Source organism: Siniperca chuatsi, linkage group LG19 (genome assembly GCF_020085105.1).
Source record: "Siniperca chuatsi isolate FFG_IHB_CAS linkage group LG19, ASM2008510v1, whole genome shotgun sequence".
NCBI classification, from domain to species: domain Eukaryota; kingdom Metazoa; phylum Chordata; class Actinopteri; order Centrarchiformes; family Sinipercidae; genus Siniperca; species Siniperca chuatsi.
In genome coordinates, this window is record NC_058060.1 from 7966992 (window position 1) to 7993173 (window position 26182).

Below are 26182 nucleotides of genomic sequence, written 5' to 3' on the forward strand. Positions count from 1 at the left end.
CACCTCTGTGCCTAAGTACAGCTTCACAGAGCTGCTAGCATGGATGTAGACTATTGATTTGTTTTGTCAGGACATACAGCATGTGTACTGAGGGTAAAGGCATAATGTTTGACAATCCTTTCGTTCGATTCGTTTTTAGAAGAGAGACTAAGGGTATTCTAGGCACAATGAATAAATCAGGAAATGCCCTATTTCCCACTCCTGAACTGATCAAATATGAAAGTGGAAGGGAACTTGACTGACTCTTCTTCTCCAGTCCGTGATCATTTTGTTCTGCTTACCAGTGAATTTCACTGCCTTTTGACTGTGGCTCAGTATTCTTCAGTGAAATTAAAAGCCTGCTTCCTCACAGCATTTATTTTTCACTAAGCATTTCACTCAAGTGGCACAGCAACGCGTCCTACACTTGTTGTCAGGCCGCTGTGGCTTTGACTTACTATTGACTGCTTTCAGTTACTGTAATCTTGTACACATTTGCCTCAGTTTAAGACATATTGAGGTGATGGAAACAAAATGTTATGATTTCTGTGTTGTGCCAAGTGAACTGACATACACGTATGAAGCACATGATTGAGTCATCAGAATATGTTTTCTTTTAGTTCAGGTGAAATTTCCCCAACTCATGCTCACCCTCCAGCTTCTTGTCCCTGTAGGCTTTTCTTTGATAAAAGCTCCGCTCTTTTGCTGTGATGCTGCTGCTGGGGGTTTGTTCCATTGTCGCGTGTGTGTTCATGCCGGTGTGTGTAGAGAAAGCTAAAGCGAGTCATTAAGCATTAGTCTTGTATTAACTTGTTTTCCCATTCGTTTAGTCTCTTTAACAACCTTTAACCCTCTTTTCAGTTTCAGAATTTTGCCAATTCAGTATCCAGAAATTAAGTGACTGCAGCAAATTAAACAACTCATTTGATTGATCTTTTCCTCCATTAAAAAAAAGATTTCCTGACTGTAACTATTCCCTGACACTGGAATGTGAGCAGATGGGATATGGCTAATAAGGTGTCGCTATACATAAAAATCTTAGCAGTGCAGCTTTAACTCTGGCCCGCTCCTTCCTATCGCACACACTGTCCAAATGAAAACACAGTGGCTGTGTACAGTGGTAAATGCCATAACACAGATAACATACTTTCACAGAGGTGCGGGATTAATGCCACAGCAGAGCTCCTAATAAGTCCATACCTCCTCTGTGCTCTGTAAAGTGTTTTGTTATCCAAGGTGAGAGCCACTTGACTGTTAAGATCTGCCCTCTGCCGCACATTCACATCCTATACCTTATTCACTGACAATGCCCACTGAGCATGTTAATGGCTGCACCTTGTCTTTTTGATTTCTCACTTTCCGTCTTTCGCACATTACAAGACACACGCACACACACACACTTTTACAGGAGTGTTATCACGGCCAACTCACAGTATCATGTGGTGCAGCAGTCATAAAGCTTGCGCTGTGAGAGGTATCAGATGAAAATTGCTTTGCTTTGCTACTCCAAACTGCACAGAGGCTGTGAAAGCAGATGGATGAGATTCAAGGTGAGACAGGAGAACTAGCCAAAGAGAGTGACACAGTAGTTAAATGGAGCAAGAGCTTAAATTGTTTAAGGCGAAGTCGCACAACAATTGTTTTCACAAAGTAAACCGTTTTGAGCACCATGCCGTTGCACAAACCTTAGATTACACTGACACTTCAAGAAAAAACATTCTGTAAAATACCGAACCCCAAGAAGGGTTGAGCCCGAAACTGTTTGAGATTTTAAGATCCTAAATCATCACACATCAGTGGTCAAAACAAGATTGCAAACAGCAACAAAACAGTCTGAATTGAAGTTACAAAAACAATATCCGCTGTCTCACTAACTGCAACCATGCCACACGGTGTTCCTTTTGACATATCTATTTTCAAACAGCAGCTACATCTTGTGCTCTTTTCTCAAACACTCCATTACAAGATGTGCTGTGTGCTTCTTTTCTTCACCATGTGGGCGTATTGTTTGATAGCATGCTGTTGACAGCCCGGCGGTACCGTGCTGCGCCATCTGTATCCCCTCAGGCTGGCACCTCAGCAGGGCCGCCAGAAACCAGCAAGGGCCTTCCTGTCTGGGGCTGATGTTGCAACCCGAAGCCACCTTCATGACGGGCTCAGAGCGCAGGCAGGCACAGTGCCAGCTAACCGCAGTAATGCAGATATTCCTGTTCACAGTGTAACTAACGGCAGTATAAAGGGCATCGCTTTCCTCTTGTCCTGCAGGTGGTTGCAGCTGGGTGAGGTGTGTGTTTCGGGGTTTTCCTGGATCAAAATGAGGCACAACTGTGATCAACTAAACCTGGATTGTTTGGGTTTTTTTTGTTTTGTTTGTTTTTTTTAGATATGAAGAAAATACAAACATTTGCCAGGTCCTACACAGATTCCCCTCTTTCCTCTTGACCCTGAATCAGAATAAATCATGTGAAAAAAATTAATTGATTTCTCAACTTTTATGATTCTGTATGATTCACAAGTTCTAAAAATGGATTCTTCTAAATGTCTAAAGTTATTGTTTCTCTTTGCTAAAACCACTATGCTGACAGAGCAGAAAAGAGGGACCTCTGTGATGCAAACACTGCGTGCAGGCAAGTGTAGCTGCTAACTATAATGCTATGGAGGAGGAAAAATTAATTCAGCCACCCCGACCAAAGTTGAGCAAAATATTTACAAATAAATATCCAGTTTTTTTGTTTGTTTTTTATTTAAAGTAAATGCAATTATTGTGCAACAATCTGAGCAATACTGCCCTGAGACAAATGTTAACAATTTGTCATCCAAACATTAAAAAATATATAAAAAAAACGTATAAGACTGCAACATAAATCGACTTAAAAAATGCATGAAAACTCCAACCTTAATAAATCGGTATGGAAAATAACCAAGTATATTAATGAAGACAGCACCCACAATGGCCCTAATGCAACCAGAGATATAGGTAAGCTACCTTAGTATAAATCTCTGATGGTTGACAAATTTCATCTCATGGTATATATCAGCATATAGCCCAACCCTACCCTCCCTTTATTATTTTATGATTGTGCGGTCTTACACGACTTTCACTGACAAGACAATGCTCCGGTGATGGATTTACTTCGCTTTTAATGGATCACTGGATTGGGCCTCTAAACTTGCATGGGGGAAACAGGCAGAAGTGTATTTATTTATCAGAGGTGAACTATGGGAAGAAGACAATGAGTTATGGCTGCTTTAGTGTCCATCTTCTTTTGGTTTTGTCCTTTCTATAGGTGGGTTCATGTGTGTTCTGCAGGGTTTCTGTAGGAGCATAAATGGTGGAACTTTAAACATGCCTGGCATAAATCCGCACGCTGACATATTCCCTCCACTCTTTGTTCAGCCTACCTCCATAACAATGTGTAACCGCCACCCCCTACTTCATTTCCTCTCTGCTTCCTGAAACGCAGGAAGCTGGGTGCTTTCGTCTAACCCCAGGTTGGAGAAAGAGAGAAAACTGGTGGGGAGGGTGGAACCACTTCAAAGGTCACTGACACCAGCCATCCAGAGGGACACTCCCTGGAGCTGTGGACAGTCTGCTTCCTCTGCTGAAACTGTGACAACCTGGAATTAAGAAAAACAGCTTTCCTTTCTCTTTTATTTCAGTGCAAATTTTTAAGTAGAAGTTACTTATCGCACAAAACAAAACGTCCGCTTTCTACACTTATTTGTGACTGATGATTTGCAGATGCATATATGAATGCACTGTGCGTGTACTGTATACAGTACGTCAACAGTTGAGCAGTGTGTGCAGCATCATTAGTCCACCATCCTTCAGTTCTCCTTCACTGCTCTTTGCTTCTTCCCACACACCCATCTTTTTATTCAGCACTGTGTCACTTCCTCCTACATCATGGCAGTGTGTGTGTGTGTGTGTGTGTGTTAGTGTCCTTTGAGGCTCTTCAAGTGGCTTTCAAACACAAAAAGACAGTAGTTCAAAAGCGTTTGGACACAATAGCGGTGGCTCGCATGTGTAACCTGCAGTGTACCGAAAGAGGCTCTGTGATCTGAGGTATGCTCTGTAGTCATCATTACATAGTGTTTTTTAATGGTAGCTTCAAACTAACATTTTACATCAACCATGCTCCTTTCCACAAGGTTTTATACTGACGCTGGTTGCAAAAGGACCTTATTCACTTCCTCTCCCCTCACCTTTGCTCTCATCTCCTGCCCCCTGCTGTCTTCCCTCTCCCTGTCAATCGTGTTTCAAATCTGTCACTTCATTTTCCGCTCTCTTGTCCTTTTTTCCCTTTTCTCTTTCATTATCAGCCTGTCACTCTTCCTCTGTATCTCCGTCTCTCGGCATCTGTTTCTCTTTCTCTCTATTAGTCTATCTGGGTGTTGGTCCTTTCTGACCCTTCCTGTTTCGCTGACATCATCCAAGAAACCAGGAAGCTGCTGACGGGGTGACCACCCCACACTGTTTTTTGTGTTAAGCTTTAAGTTAGTGTTAAGTCACTATTACAGTTTCAGTTACTGATTAAGCTAGACCTGAACGTGATAATGATCATAACCTTATGTCAACAAATGTTTTGTCTAAGGTTGTTCAGGATATTAAAACACTTTCACCAGGCCACCATCAAATTTAAGCAGCCTTGGAGATATAGTACTAATCCACTGTTCAAACAACAGTGGTTCTCTGTTTCATTAGCCATATGAACACAAGGGCTGCAGGCTTAGAATACAGTGCATGAATCAACCAAATCCCGACTCTTCTCTGTAAATTTCTTGTTTAAAATTTAACAGTAGAAACTCATGTTTCTGCCTGTGAGTTTTAATCAGGACAAAGAACTAGGACACAAAATTGATACTAATATATTCAGTGTTTTTACATGGCAGCCATCTGCCAGGCAACAGTGTCTGTGGCTGGTTCTGGTTTGGCACATACACGTCTAACAAGGGAAGATGGTATGTTTACAGCAAAAATTAAAAGCTGACAGGTAATCTCTTAATGAAAAGATGTCTTTTTTTTTTTTTGGCTCTGGGAACTTGAGAAGGGCATTTTTCGCAATGTTTTGACAAACGATTGATCAACTAAACAAAGAAATAGCCAATAGATTAATCAATAATGATTTTGCAGCACTAAAACACACTGTTTCACTTTGTTAAACGCCAGTTAGCCAGAAGCAGTCACACTGGCTTTAGCCATCAGACGTGATATATGTTAAAATATTATATTAAAAATGACATCAGAAAGTTAATCAAATAAATGAGACAACAGGGACAATTAGTCACGCAGGTATCTAACATCTGAACAATCTGATCACACTAATGTAAAGGTACAAATAGCTTTTACAAGAATTGAGACATGTAAAATTCATGAATGAACCTATGGAGTTTAGTCACTTTTAATCTGAAAATGCACCTTGTGACAGAGAGCACCTGGTGGCAGACAGCTGCACCTGCAGCAGTCAGTGTCAGGCTCAGAAGACAGATGTTGTACGAACCTGCTGTCAGCGTTCATCAGCTCAGTGGATGCTCAAAGATATTTTTCCTTGTGATTTATTGCAGCTTTTATTGCCAGCTACCGTCTAATGTGGTGGTTGACCCTGGGTGGTATATGCACAGACAATGATCTAAAACAAATCTATACCTTTCTGCTGTGTTTGCCTAGCACATTGATTTGCAAACCGCCGTTTACACAGCGCTGGTGCAGCAAACTGTCGGCTAACAGATTGTTTTTCCTTTCAGTTCAGTCCATTACAAGAGAGGTGATTAACCCCTAACTCTAACTCCACACATTTCAATGACAGTGTTTTTTAGTTATTCTGGTAAAACATCATAGCCTTGTGTTAATTGCTTACTATTCCTATAATACTGGTGATTGCTGTATATTCTGTTGAATATCATTTTGTCAAAAGAAATCTAAAGAACTAGTTCAGCTCTTAGACAAACAGTATGCAGACTCAAAGTGAAATTGGTACCAGACGTGTATCCTGGTTGTCCAGGTTTTTTTAAATGCACTACAAATCAATTAAAATCAAATCTCTAATTTGATCGCTGCCTGTAAGACTAATGTTTTCTTTCCTCTTCTTTTCAGACCTGCCCATGGAGTACAATCCCTCAGATCACCCCCGGGCCAGCACCATCTTCCTCAGCAAGTCACAGACTGACGGTGAGCACTCTTCTCTGAGCACCTTGCATTTCTCCCAAACCTACTTTTGAAGCTTCGACACTCCTTGGCTTGCAAATCAATCACTACATTATAATCAGGTTTGTTTCGGGACAATATCTAAGACAGCGGCAAGAGTGGCAATAGTTCACAGTAAAGTAGGGCAAAAACACTTCTAGGGATGGTTGGTGAGTGCGTTGAAAACTTGCAACGTGTAGGCAAGAGTCATGTTAAATGAATGTGTCAGGCACACGCAGGACCTGCTTAGATGAGGTCGATGGAGTGTGAGGCAAGGTGAAGTTGTGTTCTGTGTTATATTGATGGCTTTTTTGTCCCTAGAAACTCACATAAAAATAACATTTGAATGTGATTAGGGCAAGACTGAGAGTGTGTACTAAGCACTGATGTAATGGGTGATGCTCGCTAGTAGTAGTGTCATCCACAGCTGTTTGGAAAGAGTTTCTGATGGCCTTTGCTTTTGATTGATTCTATTCTTAGCCCTCTGATGGCCGTGGAGCCACTATATGCATTCTGTCTGAAGAAGTGTGAAGAATGTGTTCAGAAAGCACTGTGAAATTATGCATGCCTCATCCAGTGTTCAAATCACGAAACCTATAGTAACGTGGACATTTCTAGAATGCATTAGACACAAACAGTTCAAATAGTTCAATCCAAGATCTTTATTGTATTTTTAATTACGTTACCTCACCCCCCAACTCCCTCAGGGCCCCTGTTCCCAACAATCCTCACTTTCTTTGTTGGCCCCGAAACACTCCGTGTGCCTTTGACCATTCATGTTGTCTGTATGTTTTTATCAGTAACCATTTGGTCATCAAAAATGTGGCACCTGCTGAGAAAAAGTAATTCAAAGAGCAGTGTCGCCATACGTGGCAGATTGCACATTAAGCGATAATGCAGCCTGCAAAAATAATTTCTAAACTATCTTTATGTTTATAAACTCATGCAAGTCAAACAAAGCCGCCTGCTTTGTGGGAAAGCAAGCTGTTTTATTAATGCAGGAGCTATACAACAGTACTGTTGATTAACATCCTTTTATCCACCATAAAGGCTCCAGGCAGGCTCCTGTGGAAAATGTTATACCAGCTGCCTTTACGTCAGATTTTTTGAGACGCACTGGGCTGTTTTGATCATCTCTATCAGGCAGAGAGACTGATCTTCTTGTAGCAGTCTGCACCCTTCAGAGTGACAGTAATGCATTTTAATCAGCTGAAATGTGGTGAAGTTGGTTTCTGAGATTACTTTTCAGTTTAGACATAATCTCTTTACTTTGATGATAAGAGGCTTAATATTGTCCCATTTGCACACACTGGAGAAAAGCTGCTTTAGCTGAGGAGTTTGTAGCCTGAGGGCTGATGTATTGATTTACTGATATCAGGTGCTGATGCTCTTTTATTAGCCTTATCAAGCTCTTGTGTGAATGTCTGCTGGCCTGTTTTCTCAACATATTGTGCATAAATACCAACACAGGACACACAATGGGCAATTTTTCACACTCCAAACTCTATGTAACTATACCCCATTGTGCATCTGTGTCAAAAACAAGCAGAGACAACTTGGACTTTGTGTTTTTTCAGTTGCTGTGCCCAACAAGAGAGGTAAGCATGTATGTGTGTGGTTTCAGTAGGCAGGTAGCATTATGCTTACTGTTTGTTTGGGCTTGACTTTTCATGTAGTCTCAGGCTTTATTGTATTCTTGTTCTTGATCTGTATCATTTTCTGTTAGCAGGTGACGTGCCTTCACTGCTGATATCATTCTATGTGTGTGTGTGTGTGTCTGTGTGTGTGTTTGTGCCCGTGTGGATGTCGCTCTATACGATGCACCCGTATGAATAGGGCTGCATAGTGTTAACCTAAAAATTGTGCTGTCATTACTGAAATGACACATATCAAGCGTTTATGGCAGCTGCGCTTTTTCGACAGAGGAGATGTGAAATGAAATAAAAGTTAGGATTTAACCGGGAGTATGAAACTGTGATTTGACACGAGCATCGCAGCACATTGTTTAGAAGAATATTTAATGTGTCAGTGTTTAAGTGTAGGAAAAATCAATTCATAAATCAATTCAGACATCACTGCGGTCAAGTTGTTTTCCACAAAAATATGCAGCCCTAATTATGGCATAAGAGCCTGCTGCTTTTTGCTAGAAAGCAGCGCAGGAAGTCACGTCTGCCCAGAGGGGAAAAAGCCATAAACACGTGCATTTGATTAGATTTCAAAAGTGTGTGTGTGTGTGTGTGTGTGTGTGTGTGTCAGTGAGGTGAGAGACAGACAGTGCCGGGATGAGCGGTGCCACACAGCTCACTACGTCACTGTGTGTGATGCTGCGCTCTGCATCTGCTCCACTTTGCTTTGACAGCGATCCTTGTGTGGTCTCCTACATCAGAGCAAACATATACACATATAGACACACATGGATACGCAAACCGACACATCGCTGACACGCAGCTGTGTGTGTGTGTGTGTGTGTGTGTGTGTGTGTGTGTGTGTGTGTTATGCCCTGCATTCAGTGAAGTGAGCTCTATAAAACTAACAAATCATCACATCCATTAAGCAGAATCAGCATTGCAAATGACCAGATTTGTATGAGCGGAAAGAAATGAAAAAAGTGACAAATGACAGTCTGCTCTTGAATAAAACAGTCACTATACTTGATTTGATTGGGACTCTTGTAGGCCGAAATGATGAATTAATCATTAATGAACTCACACTCATTCCCACACATTAAAACACAATTTTCAATGTATCAGGAGAGAAAAGCCATTTACAGGCTTTGGATTTTTCTTTTTTCATATTAAAATGCAGTTTGCTAAAACTGCCATGCTTTGTTTAATGTAGTGTAGAATAATTAGAGGTTTAAAAAAAAAAAGCTGTTCATCCAATATTTTCTCAAAATCTATAATGAGAGGCGATTTATAAACCCTGGGTAAATGCTGCTCCCTGTCTGTGCGGGTTGTGTACTGCACTCATGACGCTGAGCTTGATGTGTGTGTGTGTGTGTGTGTGTGTGTGTGTGTGTGTGTGTGTGTGTGTGTGTGTGTGTGTGTGTGACAGCACTGACACCTGTTCTCTCATCTTCCTTTTCAGTTCGAGAAAAGCGGAAGAGCCTTTACATCAACCATGTAAGTAAGATAAAGGACATTGTGTATGATACATTAAAAGGGCAGTAGTGGACCTTACACAAAAGGCTGCTGATTTTCTTATGTGACTGTCAATTATTTGGTAGTGTAATACAATTGTGAATATTATAATTGTGCAAATGGTGATTTTAATGTCTTGTATTTTTTGCAAGTTCACACACATTTCGGAGAACAAGGTAAAGTCCTCAAAATGACCCGTAAAATAGATCAACCCATTTATCATGCTCCCTCCCTCTTCAAACCGCACAGATTCCACTTATAGTCTTAGTCATGTGTGAGCTGAAAGATGTAGTTAAATGTCATAGTTTAGATGTAGTAAAAAGGTAGTGGCAACAATTTCATCACATTATGGTGTAGTTCATCCCTGTCCGTCACTCCCTCAGCCCCAAGTGCAGGAACTGGTAAGACATGCGGTTTTTAGTGATGAATCAGTGAAGTGTTTATCTTGAAAATTGGATAACTCAATTGATATGATAAAGCTTTGGTTCCGCATGTGCCAGGAGAAAATGACTTGGAACAAAATGAGCCAATGGAAAAAACAAAGTTTGCCACTAAATGGAAGTTTGGGGCTTCTATAAAGATGCACTCCACCATAAATGCCATTCCCGCATGCAACCATGTCAGGCGCTGACAGAGGACAGACAGAATTAGTTTGTGGGCTTACAGGTGCCCTACTTTCCATGACTGTTAGCAGGGCTTTTGGCTGGTCCGAGTATCACAGAAATAGAGATTGACGTGTCTGTCTGTCTGTCTGTCTGTCTGTCTGTCTGTGTGTGTGTGTGTGTGTGTGTGTGTGTGTGTGTGTGTGTGTGAACTCCAGCATCATCCAGGCCCAGTGAGACGGAAGTACAGCTCATGTTCCACCATATTCCTTGATGACAGCACTGTCAGCCAGCCCAACCTCAAATACACCATCAAATGGTAACTACATTACCAAACGTGAAATAACTCATTATCTGATATTTCATTTCACATTAAGGGAAAAATGTTTTGGCCCATTGTCTTTTTTTTTTTGTCTTTACAGTGTAGCCCTCGCAATATACTACCACATAAAGAACAGGTATGATACATTTTTTCCCTTATCTACTTCGAAATTCCACAGTCCTGCGTCAGATATCAACGTCAGAGGTCAGCAGACAAAACTAAACATTGGCAGGAAAAAAAGAAATCGACACTTTTGGCCCCCGAGGCTTATGTTGAAATGTCAAGCTGTTTAGTTACTGTGACATTCTGTCTGATATGAAGCCTGAGGGCCTCATGCAAGATCCACTCAGATGAACATGTGTGCACAGAAGAGTGATTTAAGAGAATTTGTGGCGTTCACCAACTTAATATTTTCTCTTAGTAGTGCAGACCTGTCTAACAAGTCATGGACAGATAGTCTGCCTTTCTCGTTTGACTTAATTCTGAATGAATTTGAACATATGTTCAATTATATAAAAAAATATATGTATATAAGTGTATGACACCGAAATCAACAAAAATAAAATATGTAACTAAAATAAACGGTATGTGAAATGATTCTGTTCATTATATCAGTATCATTATCATGGCTTGCTAATTTACTGAGAGGTTTGAGTGTTATTTTTTTTATTTTTCTAGATTTTATTTGCATATTTTGATATTTTAACTTCAGTAGTTTGACGCCTCAGGGTCTTTATGCAGGTCGCTGTCCAGGTGAACACCCTTTGTTATAAATACCTGACAGCCTAACGTCACCTACTGTATAATACTCTCTTATCCATCTCCGTGACTGCCACGTCCCCTTGAGCGCCTCCCATCGGACTCATCGACCACTTTGCTTTTTAATGACCTTTTTCTATTTCTGATGATGCGTCGTTCAAAGCTGTACTGATATTTTCAGATTGGTTTGGGTCCCCTAATACAGCCACTGACAGCGGGACTTGAAGCTCTGTACCGTGAAGTTCCTTCTTACTCTTGTGAATGAAACTTGTCCACAAACGGAGCCTTATATGGCTATTTTAGGGGCGTCGATGATGCTAATGATCAGATCTGATAAAAATCTATTTTTTGTCTCTATAACTTGTAGGAATCCCATGTAGGGCAGCTGTTTGAAGTGCAGATAAATGCCCATACATGGCTTATTGACCAGGCAATATCTTAGAGGATGAAGTCATATTTTAAATGAAATGAGTCTCATGGCATCTGGTTTTTTTTTATCATTATTTCTATCATACTCTGATGTTCTTCCTGTCTGTTTGTCATCCCAGAGATGTCGACGGAAGAATGTTGTTAGACATTTTCGATGAGAAGCTGCATCCGCTCACGGTAAGGCCTTACCTGAAGATACATTTCCATTATACGCAAGCTGCGGAGCTGTCGGGATTCATCAGCAAGACAAACCACACAAGCTGATGAACAGCAAACAAGCCCACGTGGATCAAATGGGGGGGAAATCTGTCTATTAATCTCGGGAGCCATCTGGATCATTCACATGTATTTTCGGTTCAATTTTTTTGCTTAACAATTGCAGGGTTTCAGTCCAAAAATTTACATAACCACTTTGCCTGATGCTCCGTATCCAAAGCCCACAAAGCACTCTATTCAAAATGAATGCTCATTTGTAAGCAAATGTCTCAACTAGCAGCTTGTGTTTCCATTTTGGTAAACAACCAGATCAGATGTTGTGAACAGAGGATCTTTCGTGTTCATTTAGTTTTTTTTATCTTCTGTTCTAGAAGTCAGAGCTTCCTCCTGATTACGACAAACACCACCCCGAGCAGAAACAGATCTACCGCTTTGTCAGGACGCTGTTCAGCGCCGCACAGCTCACCGCCGAGTGTGCCATTGTCACACTGGTAAGTGTGTGTGTGTGTGTGTGTGTGTGTGTGTGTGTGTGTGTGTGTGTGTATTTCAGTGCTGACACCAGAAGGGATTGTTGCTTCTTGGTTCTCTTTTTGCCCTCTCTTGTGTCATGTGCTGTCTTCTTTCTGTTGCCTTCCTTAGACTCTTTTCTCTCGTTTATTTTTGGACATCATCTCTTCCTCTTGAATCATATGAAATGCTCAATATATCCCTCTAGAGATTGTGTCCCCAAGCACACTGATGCACAGTATCTGTGAGTGTTTCTGTGGCTTTCTCCGTGTACGGACGTACTGTAACAAAAATGTGTCAGACTTCACAAAGTCGCATTGTGCGCACACACACGTGACTTTGGCACAAGTCTGGCATGTCATCAGTAGTTGAATAGGGCTGTTGGCTGGTTGTTATAGGGTTGGTTTAGCTGACACTGCTGACTCTAGACAGGTAAGTTAAGATGGAAGCTGGGCGTCTTCCTTCCCTTCGCAGTCATTACATCATAGGATAGGAAAGGGCAGGCTTCTTTCTGGGATGGAGAAGACAGAGACCCAGAAAGTCAGCATGTCTTCTTTTGTGAAGATGAATCATTGCTAAAGAATTCTAGTTTTTAATCTCTGCCTACACTAACTGGATAGTCCTGCACTGGCAATAGATAATACATGAACTGTATGCTATTAACACTGGCTCAGTATACTCTCAGCTGTCCCAGCAGGATGTGTTTTACTGGTTAGTTGTTTAAATGAGAAACACTACATGTTGATGGTTTGGAGTTTAAACTTGGGATGCTTACTAATGTGTGTGTGTATAGTAGCTAAAAACAACCACCAGTCAGTAATGTGGTCAAATTGATTCCTCTGTTTAACTGAGTGAACCATACACTTTAAATCTTTAAATTAAGTGCTTTAATGCTTTGGTTTGCCATTGTTATGAATAATAGGTGTGATGTGACACTCTCTTATCAGAGCAGGATTACTTTTTAAACATAAGAGAGGGCACAAAACCATAGAAGTAACGTAAATATGAAAATAGTATGTTGTTTAATCATTATCAGACAGATAATGTTTCTCTTATTACAACATTTTATCCAGTTAGAAATCCTCTGTTTTGGAAATGTAGTCTCTTCCTGAGGTTAGTTTAACCTTTGAGCTCCATGGAGACCGGTTTCTCTGTCTAGTACTAAATTTTATTTGTGACATTGACCCAAGAATCACAAAGTTAAATCATTTGGGTTTATTCTGGTTGCACAGGGCTACTGTTTGCCAACCACACTGCCTCTGGATTCTTTGTTGCGCTTGTTTGTATATTCTCTCGCCGATGTCGCATTCATATCGCCCAGGATGTGGTCTGGCTCTCATTTCATGCAGGCTTTCTTCAGTTCTGTTTGCTGCCTGCTGCCAGATGAGTGTATGTGGTGTCTGTTGGCAGGTTCTGGGCCACAACAGAGATAGGTTAGCATTGCCTGCAGGCACAAAGCGCAACCCAGCATGACTTGTCCAATTAGCCACCTGAGCTGTGCTAGTGGGCAAGTCAAACCAGGCTACAAAATAGGATGAAAGAATATTTTCATTTCTTTTTCACAACCTTTCCCTTCTCTCTATTTGTCTAAACCACAAGGAACCATTATATCTCTAGTAATTAGTGGTAATAATCATCCTCTAAAAGATGACCATCTACTTTCCACCTCTTCTAGGATTCTGTTTAGGTTTTTAAGTCGCATAATACTGACAGTTCTGCCACTGTGCCGATTCAGACAGAATTATAAATGGAATGCACAGTATATTCTGCTCTGCCATAGAAAAATACAGCATCGCTGCAAACCAGATTTTTCATACTTGTCATCTAAGATGACAGTATTCAAAGTTTCAAGCTACTGTAACTAGTCTGAATTCAGTTGAGCCTGCAGTACATTTTATTTATGGAAAATTAAAAATGCAGTTCCTAGTCAGCCGGGAAAAAATGACTGTAACAAGAATTAGATTTATTGTTTGTATTCGATCATATCTGTTACAAACTGAAGTAGACTATAGTATTCTGAAGTTAAATAGTTAGTGAAATGACTAAATAAAAGTGAAAACTAAAAAACCAACCAGATACATACAAAAAAGGTGAAAACCAAAAAGATGACAGGTGTTTGTGCGCTTATTAAAGAGAGAAGCTGTTTAATACTGCACATTTATTTATTATTTGGGAGTGTGTAGTGGGAGATCAGTGAGCTTTTTATGAGAAAACTGTAACGTATGCTTCCATTAGCAAGCTAGACATTTAGTTATCTCCATGCAGCAGATCACTGCAGCTTTCATGCTCGACAATCACTATAAAATCTAACTTTCTAACAAAATGATGATTAATGGATCAGAAGAATCAGCTTCTGTACAAGTATTCCAACTTGTATGGAACAGGTGCCTGCAAGACTCAGTGTGCTTTGTGATCTGTAGAGTGTGGGAATTCTGGCTACTGAAAAAGAGAGAAATGGAAATGGGGAAAGAGTGCAGTGTTTCGATCCACATGAATATTTTAATGAGCGAGCTCCAGGGAAGCAGGATTTCATCAGCTTCTGACATCTTGTTATTGTGGTTTTTACCTGGAGGAGGAGCAGGCAGGGGACTGCAAAACAGGAAAGCAGCAAACTAACTCTGCAAAACAGGGAGAGCAAAGGCTAATTAAACACACATTGAGAACATGCTAATTACATAAGTAATGTAATAATACATTCGTACAAGATTCTGTTATATTATTGTGTTCATTATATGTAAGAAAAAACAGAACCCACAGGGATCTCAATTATGTGTATGATTTTGTATGTTCAAAGTGGAAAAGATCAATGTTTTTTGGAGATATTTACACGTGACATCTCTTTGTCCAAGGTGTATTTGGAGAGGCTCCTGACCTATGCTGAGATCGACATTTGCCCTGCCAACTGGAAGCGCATCGTGTTAGGAGCCATCCTCCTGGCATCCAAGGTCTGGGACGACCAGGCGGTCTGGAATGTCGACTACTGCCAAATTCTCAAGGATATCACTGTGGAGGACATGTGAGTTGCTGGATACACACCCAAAATATTGCATTTTACTGATATGAAGGTAGTCAAAAGTGCACAGAAATGCAATGCACACACAACAGAAAGGCCTATAGACTGAGGTCAGTTGCTAAATGTTGGCAACGAGTGTCAGTGGTTATTAACATACAGGTGGCTCATTTTGTTTCTGAAGTTCCTTATTTTTAACCAGTTTCATTTCCACCTGCATAACAATAATTACTAAGCATGACATTTGTTAATAATAATTGTGTTTCTGTGTTGTGAAGGTGGCAGCAGATGTGTTCTATTCTTACTGCAGTGAAAATTTATTGAGTGAATTTAACAACTGTAAATTGGCTACAGTTGTTAAATTAACTTTATAGCTTGCTGGTTCAGTCTGTGTTCATCTGAGAGGCAAGAATTATTAAATGCTATTGAAGGTACCCTGTGGAGTTTTCTCGTAAAACCAACAAAAGTTGTGTTTACATTCAGTGTTACTCACCAAAACTCATTGTGCGTATCCTTGAGGTCTAACAAACTTTCCTTCCTCATAAAACATTTGCAAAGCTGATTTTTTTTTATATATATATATTTTAAATTCAAGCATCCAATCCAAGCATCTGAAAAACCACAGAGCACCTCACTCCAATAATATCCCTATTAGGACTGAGAAAATATCTGATATATCTGAATATCTGTTTTAATGACAGACTTTTGGAAATTTCCTGGCCGGAAATGTGCTGCTCAACAGGTGCATAGTTGGAAACTTTGTGGTATTAGGAGAAATACATTATCACTAAATGTGGAAGGAGCTGGCATCTCCAATCACATGACTTCTTTTCCTTTCCTTTGGAAGCAGTGCTCCGCGCTGCCGCGCTGAAGTGATCTTATGACTGAGAGAACACTTCTAGCGGCTGTGTGGGAGGTGCAGAATCACATGACTGCATATACCATACGATGGTTTAAATAGACTTAGCATGGGAGCACATACTGTAGCGTAGCATCTCTGGCTGTTCCTCAGTGTAAATAAATTCAGTGAGAGGCAAATTACCAAAGAGCGGTTGGCAGCACGGACAGTTTCTGGCAACGGAAGAGGAGTGTCGACCAGCTAGAACCTGATCTCTGTAGAGGATATAGCTGTTTACAGAAGTTTTACTGTGTGTGTGTGTGTGTGTGGTGCAGACTAACGGCTCTGTGTTGTATGACAATCATCAGACAACAGTCGCATTCATATCATTATTACATTTTCTTTTTTTTTCCTGCTTTAGGGCATTAAATCAAAGAGAAATTGAGGATAGATAGGATCTGTTCATGTCCATGGAGCGAGGACTGCAGCTAATGATTAAATTAATGAATGATTATCCTGCCAATTATTTTCTCGATTAATCTATCAAGTTTGTTCTATAAAATGTTTGTTTTTTTTTTTTAAATGTGGGAAATGCCCCTCAAAATTTCCTCAAGCAGAAGTTAACATCTTCGTATTGTTTAGTTCGACGGACGGTCCAAAACTCAAAGATAAGTAGTTCACTATCATAGGGAAAAAAAACAAAACAGCAAATGTTCATATTTGTGAATTCCACATTTTTGCTTGAAAAATGCCGCAAACAATAAATCTGGTTGATCTAAATTTTCTGTTGATCGACTAATTGGTTAATCAACTTAGTGTTTCAGTTTCTTAAAACACTTGGTATACAGTCTCAGCCGTTGTTATTCAATATTCCTCTTAACTACCGTACTGTACTGACTGTGTCTTCACCCCCATTTAGTGACTCATTCAGGCTCGTTCTATGCTGAGAACAGTCTGTGTTTGTGGGTGTGTCAGCCTGGGTTCAAGAGGTGTTGAGATTTGGACATGCTTAGAGCGACCTCTGCTGACACCCTTGACTGTCTTTTGTTGTGGCTCTTGGATTGGTCCCAAAAAAACAGCGGTACAGTAGGCTGGCTCAGTTAAATATAACTCAGCCTTATGATAAAAGTATTGTCACCTAATAAGAAGTTGTCTACCCTTTGTTAGAGCAAGAGTTATACATATAGGCTTGTAAAAACCATGCACCAATACAACTATGGTGCTGACAGTTTATATCAGTTATTCTTGCACCTTTCCCAATGAAGAAACGATATAAATCCAAGGGCTATCATGTCACCAAGCATGACACTAGGCTGGTTTATTAGTTCCTAACAAGCTGACAATAACAGATGCATGGCTTTTACTGTACATCAGTGTTAGGCTTAGTAAAAAGTCTGAAGGAAAAGCTTGGATATTTTTTTCACGGTTAAAATCTTACATTATATGGAATGGCTTCATCTCAAGATGACATCATCATCATCATCATCATCATTCAATTACAAATTAAATTCACTTTGCGTGTGAGACAGCGAGGAAGCATCTTGAGCGTGAGGACCCACCCCTCTGTCGTGTATACCGTCTCGGCTGGATTATTCTGAGGGGGAACACGATGCTGTAGACACGATGCCACTGCTACGACCTCCGACCTCTGCTGCATTCACACCCTTCTGCACCAGTGGCTGTATATTCATGTCCAATGACTGTAATCCACCTGTTTGGGACTCTCTTCAGTGAGTGGAGCCCAGCATGTGGTTCCGCTGTGCTCCCATATGGCAATTTACCATGACAATGACTCGGTGCTTGACCAGAGATTTTCTCTGAAGATCAATTTTAGTCTTTTTAAATCCACACTCAACCCGCCCCAACAGACACAAGCTTAAAATAACTGCAGGGGAGAATTGTAAGGAGAGGAGAAACACAAAAAGAAATAGATGGAAATAGCTGAATGAGTGCCACGGCAAGATAAAAAAGAAGCAGTATTATTAGGCAGAGGAGTCAAAATTCTGCTGTCTGTTGCTGCGTGCCTGTAAAATGCGGGGGGGGAGATGGATAGTGCCTCTAATGCGGGTTACAATGCAAAATGAATCGGTCATGACTGAAGATAAACAGATGAAAGCGGCTGTCAGCGCGCTGCAGAAGGGATCACAGAGCTTTGAAACACAAGGCAATACATGACAATAGCATTTTCAGGATGTGGGATTAATATTCTTTCTTGCACACACTGCTCGGGGCCCCTTTGCTTAGTTATATTTCAGTATGAGGAGAGGCTTATGTTTGGTGGGTGTACTCGGTGTATGTGTATTGGTACTGTACATGTGAAAATCGTCTGTGTGATGTGATGGATTTGCCAGGATGGTCTCATGAGCACTAACACTCTCTCATCTCTTTGTCTCCTCTTCAGTCGCTCTATACAGAATTTATTTGTAGAGAGACAATTCAATTTCAATGATCTAACTAACTTTATTTAAATCTGGGTATGGCTCCTAGCTAAATAGCAGATATTTTTTAGCCTGCCTAAGGGCTGACTTCTCCCTCTCTCTGACAAAAGGAACGAGCTGGAGCGTCAGTTTCTGGAGCTGCTGCAGTTCAACATCAACGTGCCGTCAAGCGTCTACGCCAAGTATTACTTTGACCTGCGCTCCCTGGCTGAGGCCAACAACCTCAGCTTCCCCCTGGAACCCCTCAGCAGGGACAAGGCCCAGAAACTAGAGGTGAGTAGTTCACACAGTAAAACTGGAAACAGATTTGGATTTTGGAGTTCAGGTCGTAGAGGGAAAAAAATGAAGAAAAGAAATCTTGAAATCTGAACCCAATTTATTGTGGCCTGAGGATGTGGAATGCAATGAACTGAGGCAGTCTGGCTAGTTAGTATTTTGAAGTGCCTCAGTTCAACACTCATGCACACAAAACACAGATTGTACATTCGCTGCTGGGTGAAGGACAGGATGTAGGGCTGTGTTGCTGTGTAATTATGTAATCATGTTGATGTTGGCGGATGCATCATTGCCGGCTGGGGTTTTTTTTTTTATGTCCAAAAGACTCTCTGTTTGACCAAAGTAGACCTTTTTCACAGGAGACATTTTAACATTTCATAGCAAGGAAAGCACAGCTGTAATTACTAACATTTAGAATGGCTGCATTCCATTTAGTTTGGCCTGTTCCAGGTCCCTGGTACAGTGCATGATGTCTCACTGGACTTTATTAATGTTATTACTTCACCTGGGCTTTTCCTGCTTTGAAAATGTCAAAACGTCTGCTGTGAAAAAGGTGTATTTATTGTGTAATGTACTAGGGAAGTTCCACAGTGCCTGATTTAAAGGCCCTGCACAGCCGCACGGGTGTTTTCAATTTCTCTGGCTGATTAGACCTCTAGTCAGTTTGGTAGAGATATGCCTGGATTATGTCACAAAACTCTATGGACCAATAAGAATGATAAATGGGTAAGGTGTCCCGCCCTAACAGGTGCAACTACGAAGAGAGTGAGGGAGACGCCAGTTTGTACACGCCCACGCAGTCCTGAGAAGAGGTCTAATCAGGCACCGTGAAAGTGAAAGTGAAAACACATGGCCACCAAATTAGTTCTGGTTCTTGAACCGGTTCCGTTCAAGATTCTTGGAAACCTTGGTGCTATCAAGCGAATCAGCCTGCGTTTCCACCAGTTTTGAGTGGAACCGTTGTAATCAAGGGTGCGCCAAGCGTGGAGGGCAATGCACAATGCACAACGACCTGTAGAATATGCTGTTGGGGAGTAGTGAACTACGTTTAGCAGTAGCTTGCTGGTAGTTCAGCTACATTCATCTGTATGGTGATTCAAGTAGTTCAATCACACATTTGTCATTTTTTGTGTGGTTAACTACTGAAACTACAAACAATTTTGGGCTATAAAAGGAAAGGAATGTTTTTTTTTAGTTAATTTAATTTATTAATTATTTCATTATTTCCTGTTTTTGGCTGCCGTCTCCCATTTGTGCACAAACTGACTACGGTGTCAGCTAATTACTCTAAATAGGCCTCGCCATCTCCATCTCATTTCTGCTATGTTTTGATTTTCAGGCCATCTCACGGTTGTGTGATGACAAATACAAGGACTTGAGGAAACAAGCCAAGAAGCGGTCAGTGAGCGCAGACAACCTGACGGTGCTGCGGTGGTGTCCAGCCATCATTTCCTAACACTTGCCGCCTGCAGCACGAAGATAGACCTGTCAGACAATCTGTACTGTATTTCTGCCTGGTAAGCAGGCAAACCAGGTGGGCGGCAGTCCTGTGGATCAGTGGTTCTGTCTGGAATACACCCACACACACACACACACACACACACACACAATCTGGCACTTCTGCAAGTGTGATTGCACCCTCTCTGGTTGTTGTACATAAAAGAAGTCCCACTGGCTGCCTGCACTGAACCAAACAGAGCTGAGCTGAACCAAACTGAAGTTTTAGAGTTTAAGTTGTTGGAATGAAGACCTTGACTGCAGAAGAAACGAAGAGGCCAAACTGAAATACAGCTGGCAATATGAGCGACTGTGTGAAGTTGGGAAAAGAAAATAGGAACAAGCTTAATGCGAAATACAACAGATGACAGCGGCAACAGCGCTCCATAATTCCCTCTGAGGCTCGACTGGCTTGTACGGTTGATTGAGGGAGGCCGTGTACATTCCTTTTAATTTTAATCTTCTGGTTCAGTGAGTTTCTTAGCTGAAGCATGAGATGATTTTTTTTTTTTTTTTTGGACAGCTTACAGGCACATTTAAAAAAATGTAAAATTCCTCAATTTGTTTCAGTGTTTTGTTGGTGTTTGTGTTCTTTTGCATTCCCATCCAGCAGAAACCTCTGCCAGCAGATGTAAGCATACGCAAAGGAAAGACATGTACATTCCACTGTTAACCCGAGTGCACAGTTGATACGTTTGACTGGACTACATATCATTCGCCCTCGACAAATCATTCTCATTCAGAGAGCTAACACTGAAAAAGCAAGTCAGTGTTAAGCTCAAGGGACGGAACAGTTTCTCTTACAGCAAGGCCATCCAGCCACCATTCAAATACAGCTATTCACTTAAAGCAATATTCATGCATTGCTTTGTTGTTGTGATTAAATACGATGAAGCATGCATCCTTGGGAGAAGACTGATTGGAAGACAGTGGGCCGCTAGTCCTGATCAGATGTGAGATATACTGTAGAGCTTATGTTGTACTTAATTCACTGCCATTGTCCTGACCTGCGGTGCCTGTGATAAGCTAGTTTAACACTTCTCCCATTTCTACTGGAGGAACAGAACAAATAACTCTGGCGTATCTTTTTCTTTAACATTTTGTATGGTTCTTCCAGCTTACAAAGAAACAGCACAAATGGAATATAGACATTTAGGAGCCACTAAAAGCATGAATCTTCAGGGTTTTTTTTTTTTTTTTTTTTTTGTTGTTGTAGTTGTTGTACTGGAGAGGACCAAAATGAATGAAAAAGCATTAAGTGACGATTCAAACACTGCTTACAAAAAGATAGATTGTATACATTTTGCTAAAGTGTCTCTGTACAGTGTAAATACAACACCAGTGTGCAAAATCTGTAGACTGAGGTCGTACTGTAAAAACCAGAATGATGTTAGAATATTTATACTGGATCAGTTTTTACTGTACATGAGGACGGTAAATATGTTTGATTCCTTGTTCCTATGACAAATCAAGTAAAGACAAAGGTGAAGTATTAAGATTTAAACGGGAGACACCACTTAAGATATTTTTTTTTTGTCTGTTTTCTTGTTGCTATGTTTTCACACTGCAGAAAATGCCATGTTTTTATGTGTTACATACTCTATAATATATAGATAATACAAGACAGTTCGGGCTTATTTTATGATTTGTTGTTTTTTCAACCCCACCCCCGGAAGCATTGCCATAATCATATGTTTTTAAGTGGTGATGCTTGTTTCTTATGGAGCCCCATAACTGACAAAATGTAGTAAACTTTTCGGACAAGCTTTTACAACATTTTGTCAGCTTTTGGGGGGGCTCTGTAGTTTCTTGCATTTACTTGATATAAGTGAAACAGTTTTTTTCATGAACAAATCACTTCCTGATTTGCTCTTTTCTTGACATTTCTTAAACCAGAAATAGGGGAACATGCAGGGATGAAGTAGAGGGTGAACCTATACAATCACTGAGTTTAATTGGCGTAATTCGTTCTAGTTTTCACACTTGAATGGGTTGATAAAAGTGTGAAGTAATGCTTCTATTATATAAACTTTATAATAGTGATTGTTTGCCTTTATCAACTGGACTCACATTTTCCTCCCCTACATCACAGAATAGACAGTAAACTATATGCTTAAAAATATGAATGAATCTGAAAAAGACACAAAAATAGCTTCTTTTTTTTTTTGAAAAAGGTCAGATTAAGGTTGAACGTCCCCTCCTTCAAGCTTCTAGGTTATTTTGTGCATTTCATTGGCAACCTCCACGTCTGTGATTTAAGTTCAGTTGTTTGAAAAGCTACCAGAGTCAGTCAGGTCAGAGAGATTTCCAACCCTGAGCAGCCGGTGTGAGAAGGGACAGAACCGGACCAAAGTCGTGGACAAATGAAGGACGACCCTGTTCGACGTGTTGCTCTGACCCATCCCACTTGCACATGGAGTATATGAAAAGGTGTTGGGACTTGGAAAGAGAACTGTTGTTTTGCGTGGTGCTTTGAATGACTGAAATGTGTCTTTAGGAAAGTAACGTTACTGGAGTTGCTGTTGTGAGTTCAAACTGTTAGAGGTATTCAAAGATTGTATATCCTATTTATTGTATGTGTGTGTGCATACAGCCCAGTCTGGTGTTTTCTAGAGCCAGAAGTAAGTGTTGATGCCATGTGGTCAACTATGGTGAGTGCTGAGGTGGAAGATTGACTCCGACAGCAAAGACCTTGGGCCTGTGGCGTCCTGGCGGCTGGTTACTAGGTGTGTGTCATAGCCTTGTGCACTGAACTCTACCTCTGCATAGAGTTTTACTTTTCCCTTGATTTTTCTTCCTCTCTTCGACGACCATTTTTGGATTTCCCATATTCAGCTTTGATCATGACGATTTCCCGTGCTAACATCAGTCAACTGCTGTAGCTGTCACCTTTATTTTTAATTTTTTGTTTTTCATTGATTGATGTGTTCAACAAGTTGTACTGTATTCTCTTGTTATTGTTGTTATTGTCAGTGTGTTTTCTTTTCAGTGAGCCGGTCATTCTGTTCCTGTTCTCAGTTTGCCAAACTCAGATCTCTCTCTCTCTCTCTCTCTCTCTCTCTCTCTCTCTCTGTTCTCTTTTTCTCTGTATGTTTTCAACTATGATTTATAGAACTGCTCCAAATGCTTCTCTTCTGAAGCAATGTTTAGAAAAACCTGTGCAAGAATTAAACTTTAAAACCTTGCAATAAACCCAGCGTATGTATCTTGTGTAATCTAAAATGGTCATTTCACCCAAAGTGGAAAAGGGTAATAGCAATACACACACTTACTCTGAGACCGCCAACCATCATTCATGGTGTTATCACGAGTGCTTTCCACACTTCTATCACAATATTTCGATATGTACTGTATTGTACAACTGATGTGACTCAGCGGGGTTTCTTCTCCCAGAAAGAACCATTTAAATGGCTTAGAGCAAGTGGTAATACAGAGATTACACTCTGCCATATTGTCACTGAGGGACACATTTAATCCTCCGTATTAGCCTTGATTTGCATTTCAATCGCTGCTCTGGTAATTGCTATACAAGTCAATTCAATGCAATGAAGAGGTGCTGTGAGCTTTGTTGAGAGCAATTGCCAAACATCTCTTATGAGCTACATCAAACATTTGAAATACTGTACACAGACACACGAACTCACCTTTGAAACCAAGTCTCTTGGGTTAATAAACACAGTTTACAGTCTCCCATATTTTGTTTGGCTGTCAGTTTATTTCCTTTCACAGAATTTAAGGAAGTTCAGCGGGTACATAAAGACTGATACATTAAGAGCTTTTATTCAAACAATAGTAAATGAGTGGCCATGTTGCAAGATGTTGCCTGTTACAGGGAGCAAAACGTGATGTTCCAGATACACAATATCAGATTGTGTAAATGCTACAAAGACAAGTTTCACTTTAAACAAGAGGAGCCTCATAAGTCAAGACCATTTATTGTTTCTAACAGCTGGAACAGAACAGGTCAATAGTAACACTTATTTTCTCTCAACTTCTTCATGCCATGTTATATACAAAACCAAACACTAGGGAGAAAGTGCATGGAGACACAAGGCATTTAACATCACTACATTCAGTGGAGGAATTGGCTGCATGTGGTGGAGTTACCCAAGTCTCATAAACAATAGGTTAGATCTCTTAACATAGGAAAAGTAAAGAGCCTTGGTAGCGTTTCTGTAGACTGCTATACCTCAATATACAAAATAATTAGTGAGGTTTTGTTGTTTTGCCAAACTGATTTCTTTAGAGATGCTAAATATGCATCATGCTGGGATTATTGAATTTTTTTTGTAGCTAGCCATATTCATTTTAGCAAACAGTTGCCAATTTACACAACAGACATGGAGCAACATTAGCATTCCTTTGCAGTTGTGTTTCTGGACACTTGGCAAATGTAAGTCCAATATTCGATCTCCCTTTAGCTCTATTTTGGTCTCCACCAAAACATGCTATGTTCACCAGCTATTTGCTATCTTTGTGTGTTTCCCATGTGGTGCTGGCCAGGTAGCGTACAGTGGGTTTATAAGAACTTTTTTGCTGAAAACAGCGTCCTGCAGCTTCTGGAAACAAGGCTAATGAGAGCCGTGAGACTCAACCAAAACGGTAAAGTTACGGGCCAGAAAACCAAAACAATTAGCATGAAGACACTAAAACGCTAGAGCTGATGGGAACTGCAGTGTTGAGTGATAACTCTCTGTGGGTTCATCATTCCGAAAGAATCCTATCATATTACACATTGTCATTTGACTAATTGTTCATATAAAAATATTGTTGATGATGAAACCATGTCTGATCCCTTAAGACTGTAGCATTACAGTGTTCCACAGGTGCTGCAGGAAAAAAAACATCCATCACCCACATCCTATAAATCATTTTTATGTCTCAAGGAGTTTTCTGTGGTCCTTTGGTGATGAAGTAGATCATAAAAAGTGTGGCAAAAGACAGAAAGTTCCTGATAGAGAGAAAATAGTGAAACAGATCATCACTTTCTCGTTCTGCATCATAATGTTTAATGACTGTCTTCGTGCCCTGTGGTGCAGTTTGTTGCTCATGAAAGCCTTCTGAAATTCTGTTGGGATGTTTGTGTCACACCTGTGCACTGACACAAGGGATAGGCTTTTTAGGCACAACAGAAACTAATCTTATAATTATGCTTATGCTAATGGCGAAATGGGGAACAGCTGCAGGATCTGGTAGATGATCAAGTAATGACTGTGGCGAGAAATCTCCCCCAAGTAGCAGCTGCTGGACAGGTGGGCAATAGCAGAGTCTGAAATCAAACGATAGGTAGTATACATGGAAATGGCACTAATTGCTGAGGCTAGAGTCATATATAGGAAGGGGAAGAGGGTGGAAAAGCTCAAACACAGCCATGAATGGAATAATAAATAAAGGCTCAGAGGCTTTATGGGAACTATTAGCTTACATCGGTGATAAAAAATGAGTAGAAGCACATGAGACAAAAGATAAGGACAAAGAGTTCCTGTCTCCTTGCTTTGTGTAACTGTGAGGAGTACAGATCAGTCACTGTGGTTATCATTTATTCCATCATTACAAACGAAAGAAAAAAGTATAATGAGTGACGAGTTGCAAATAAAACCAGTACATGTTTACTTGCTAAACTCTGAATTCAGTAACTGTAAAAACTGTTAAAAAACACTGTATAAGAATGACATTGGGTCTACATCATCATAAACTATGCAGAAGAGAGAGGCAGTAATATAAACAAAAAAGGTTATACCAAGCATAAAATCTATCAAAATAATATATTTTTTTAATTGTATGCAAGCAGGTGATATGTTTGGAGAAAGATTTGCATGGGAGTCATAATTACTTGTTGAATATAATATGTGTGTGTATATATAATAATATAATATTTGTGTGTTGTTGCAGGTCATTAGCTCAATCAGTGAAATTGAAAACAGGTGTGCCTCGTTATCCTGTAAGCAGTAACTGGGCACTCTCAAGTAGTTGAGGGAAGGGTAA

General features: G+C 40.4%; 1 protein-coding gene across 4 annotated transcripts in view; it reads left to right on the forward strand.

Moving 5' to 3' along the window:
- Positions 1 to 23389, forward strand: part of ccny (cyclin Y) — a 41929-nt gene extending 18540 nt beyond the window's left edge. Inside the window, exons 2-12 of one of the 4 annotated variants that reach the window (XM_044176324.1) lie at positions 6074 to 6148; positions 7741 to 7761; positions 9251 to 9285; positions 9456 to 9479; positions 10124 to 10224; positions 10328 to 10363; positions 11535 to 11592; positions 12003 to 12122; positions 14988 to 15154; positions 18535 to 18697; positions 20040 to 23389. In XM_044176324.1, coding sequence (XP_044032259.1) covers positions 6074 to 6148; positions 7741 to 7761; positions 9251 to 9285; positions 9456 to 9479; positions 10124 to 10224; positions 10328 to 10363; positions 11535 to 11592; positions 12003 to 12122; positions 14988 to 15154; positions 18535 to 18697; positions 20040 to 20156 — 917 coding nt within the window. In that variant the 3' untranslated portion in view covers positions 20157 to 23389. The remainder of the gene's footprint in view (positions 1 to 6073; positions 6149 to 7740; positions 7762 to 9250; positions 9286 to 9455; positions 9480 to 10123; positions 10225 to 10327; positions 10364 to 11534; positions 11593 to 12002; positions 12123 to 14987; positions 15155 to 18534; positions 18698 to 20039) is intronic. The other 3 variants (XM_044176325.1, XM_044176326.1, XM_044176327.1) reach the window with 3 other exon arrangements.
- The last annotated feature ends 2793 nt before the right edge of the window (positions 23390 to 26182 follow it).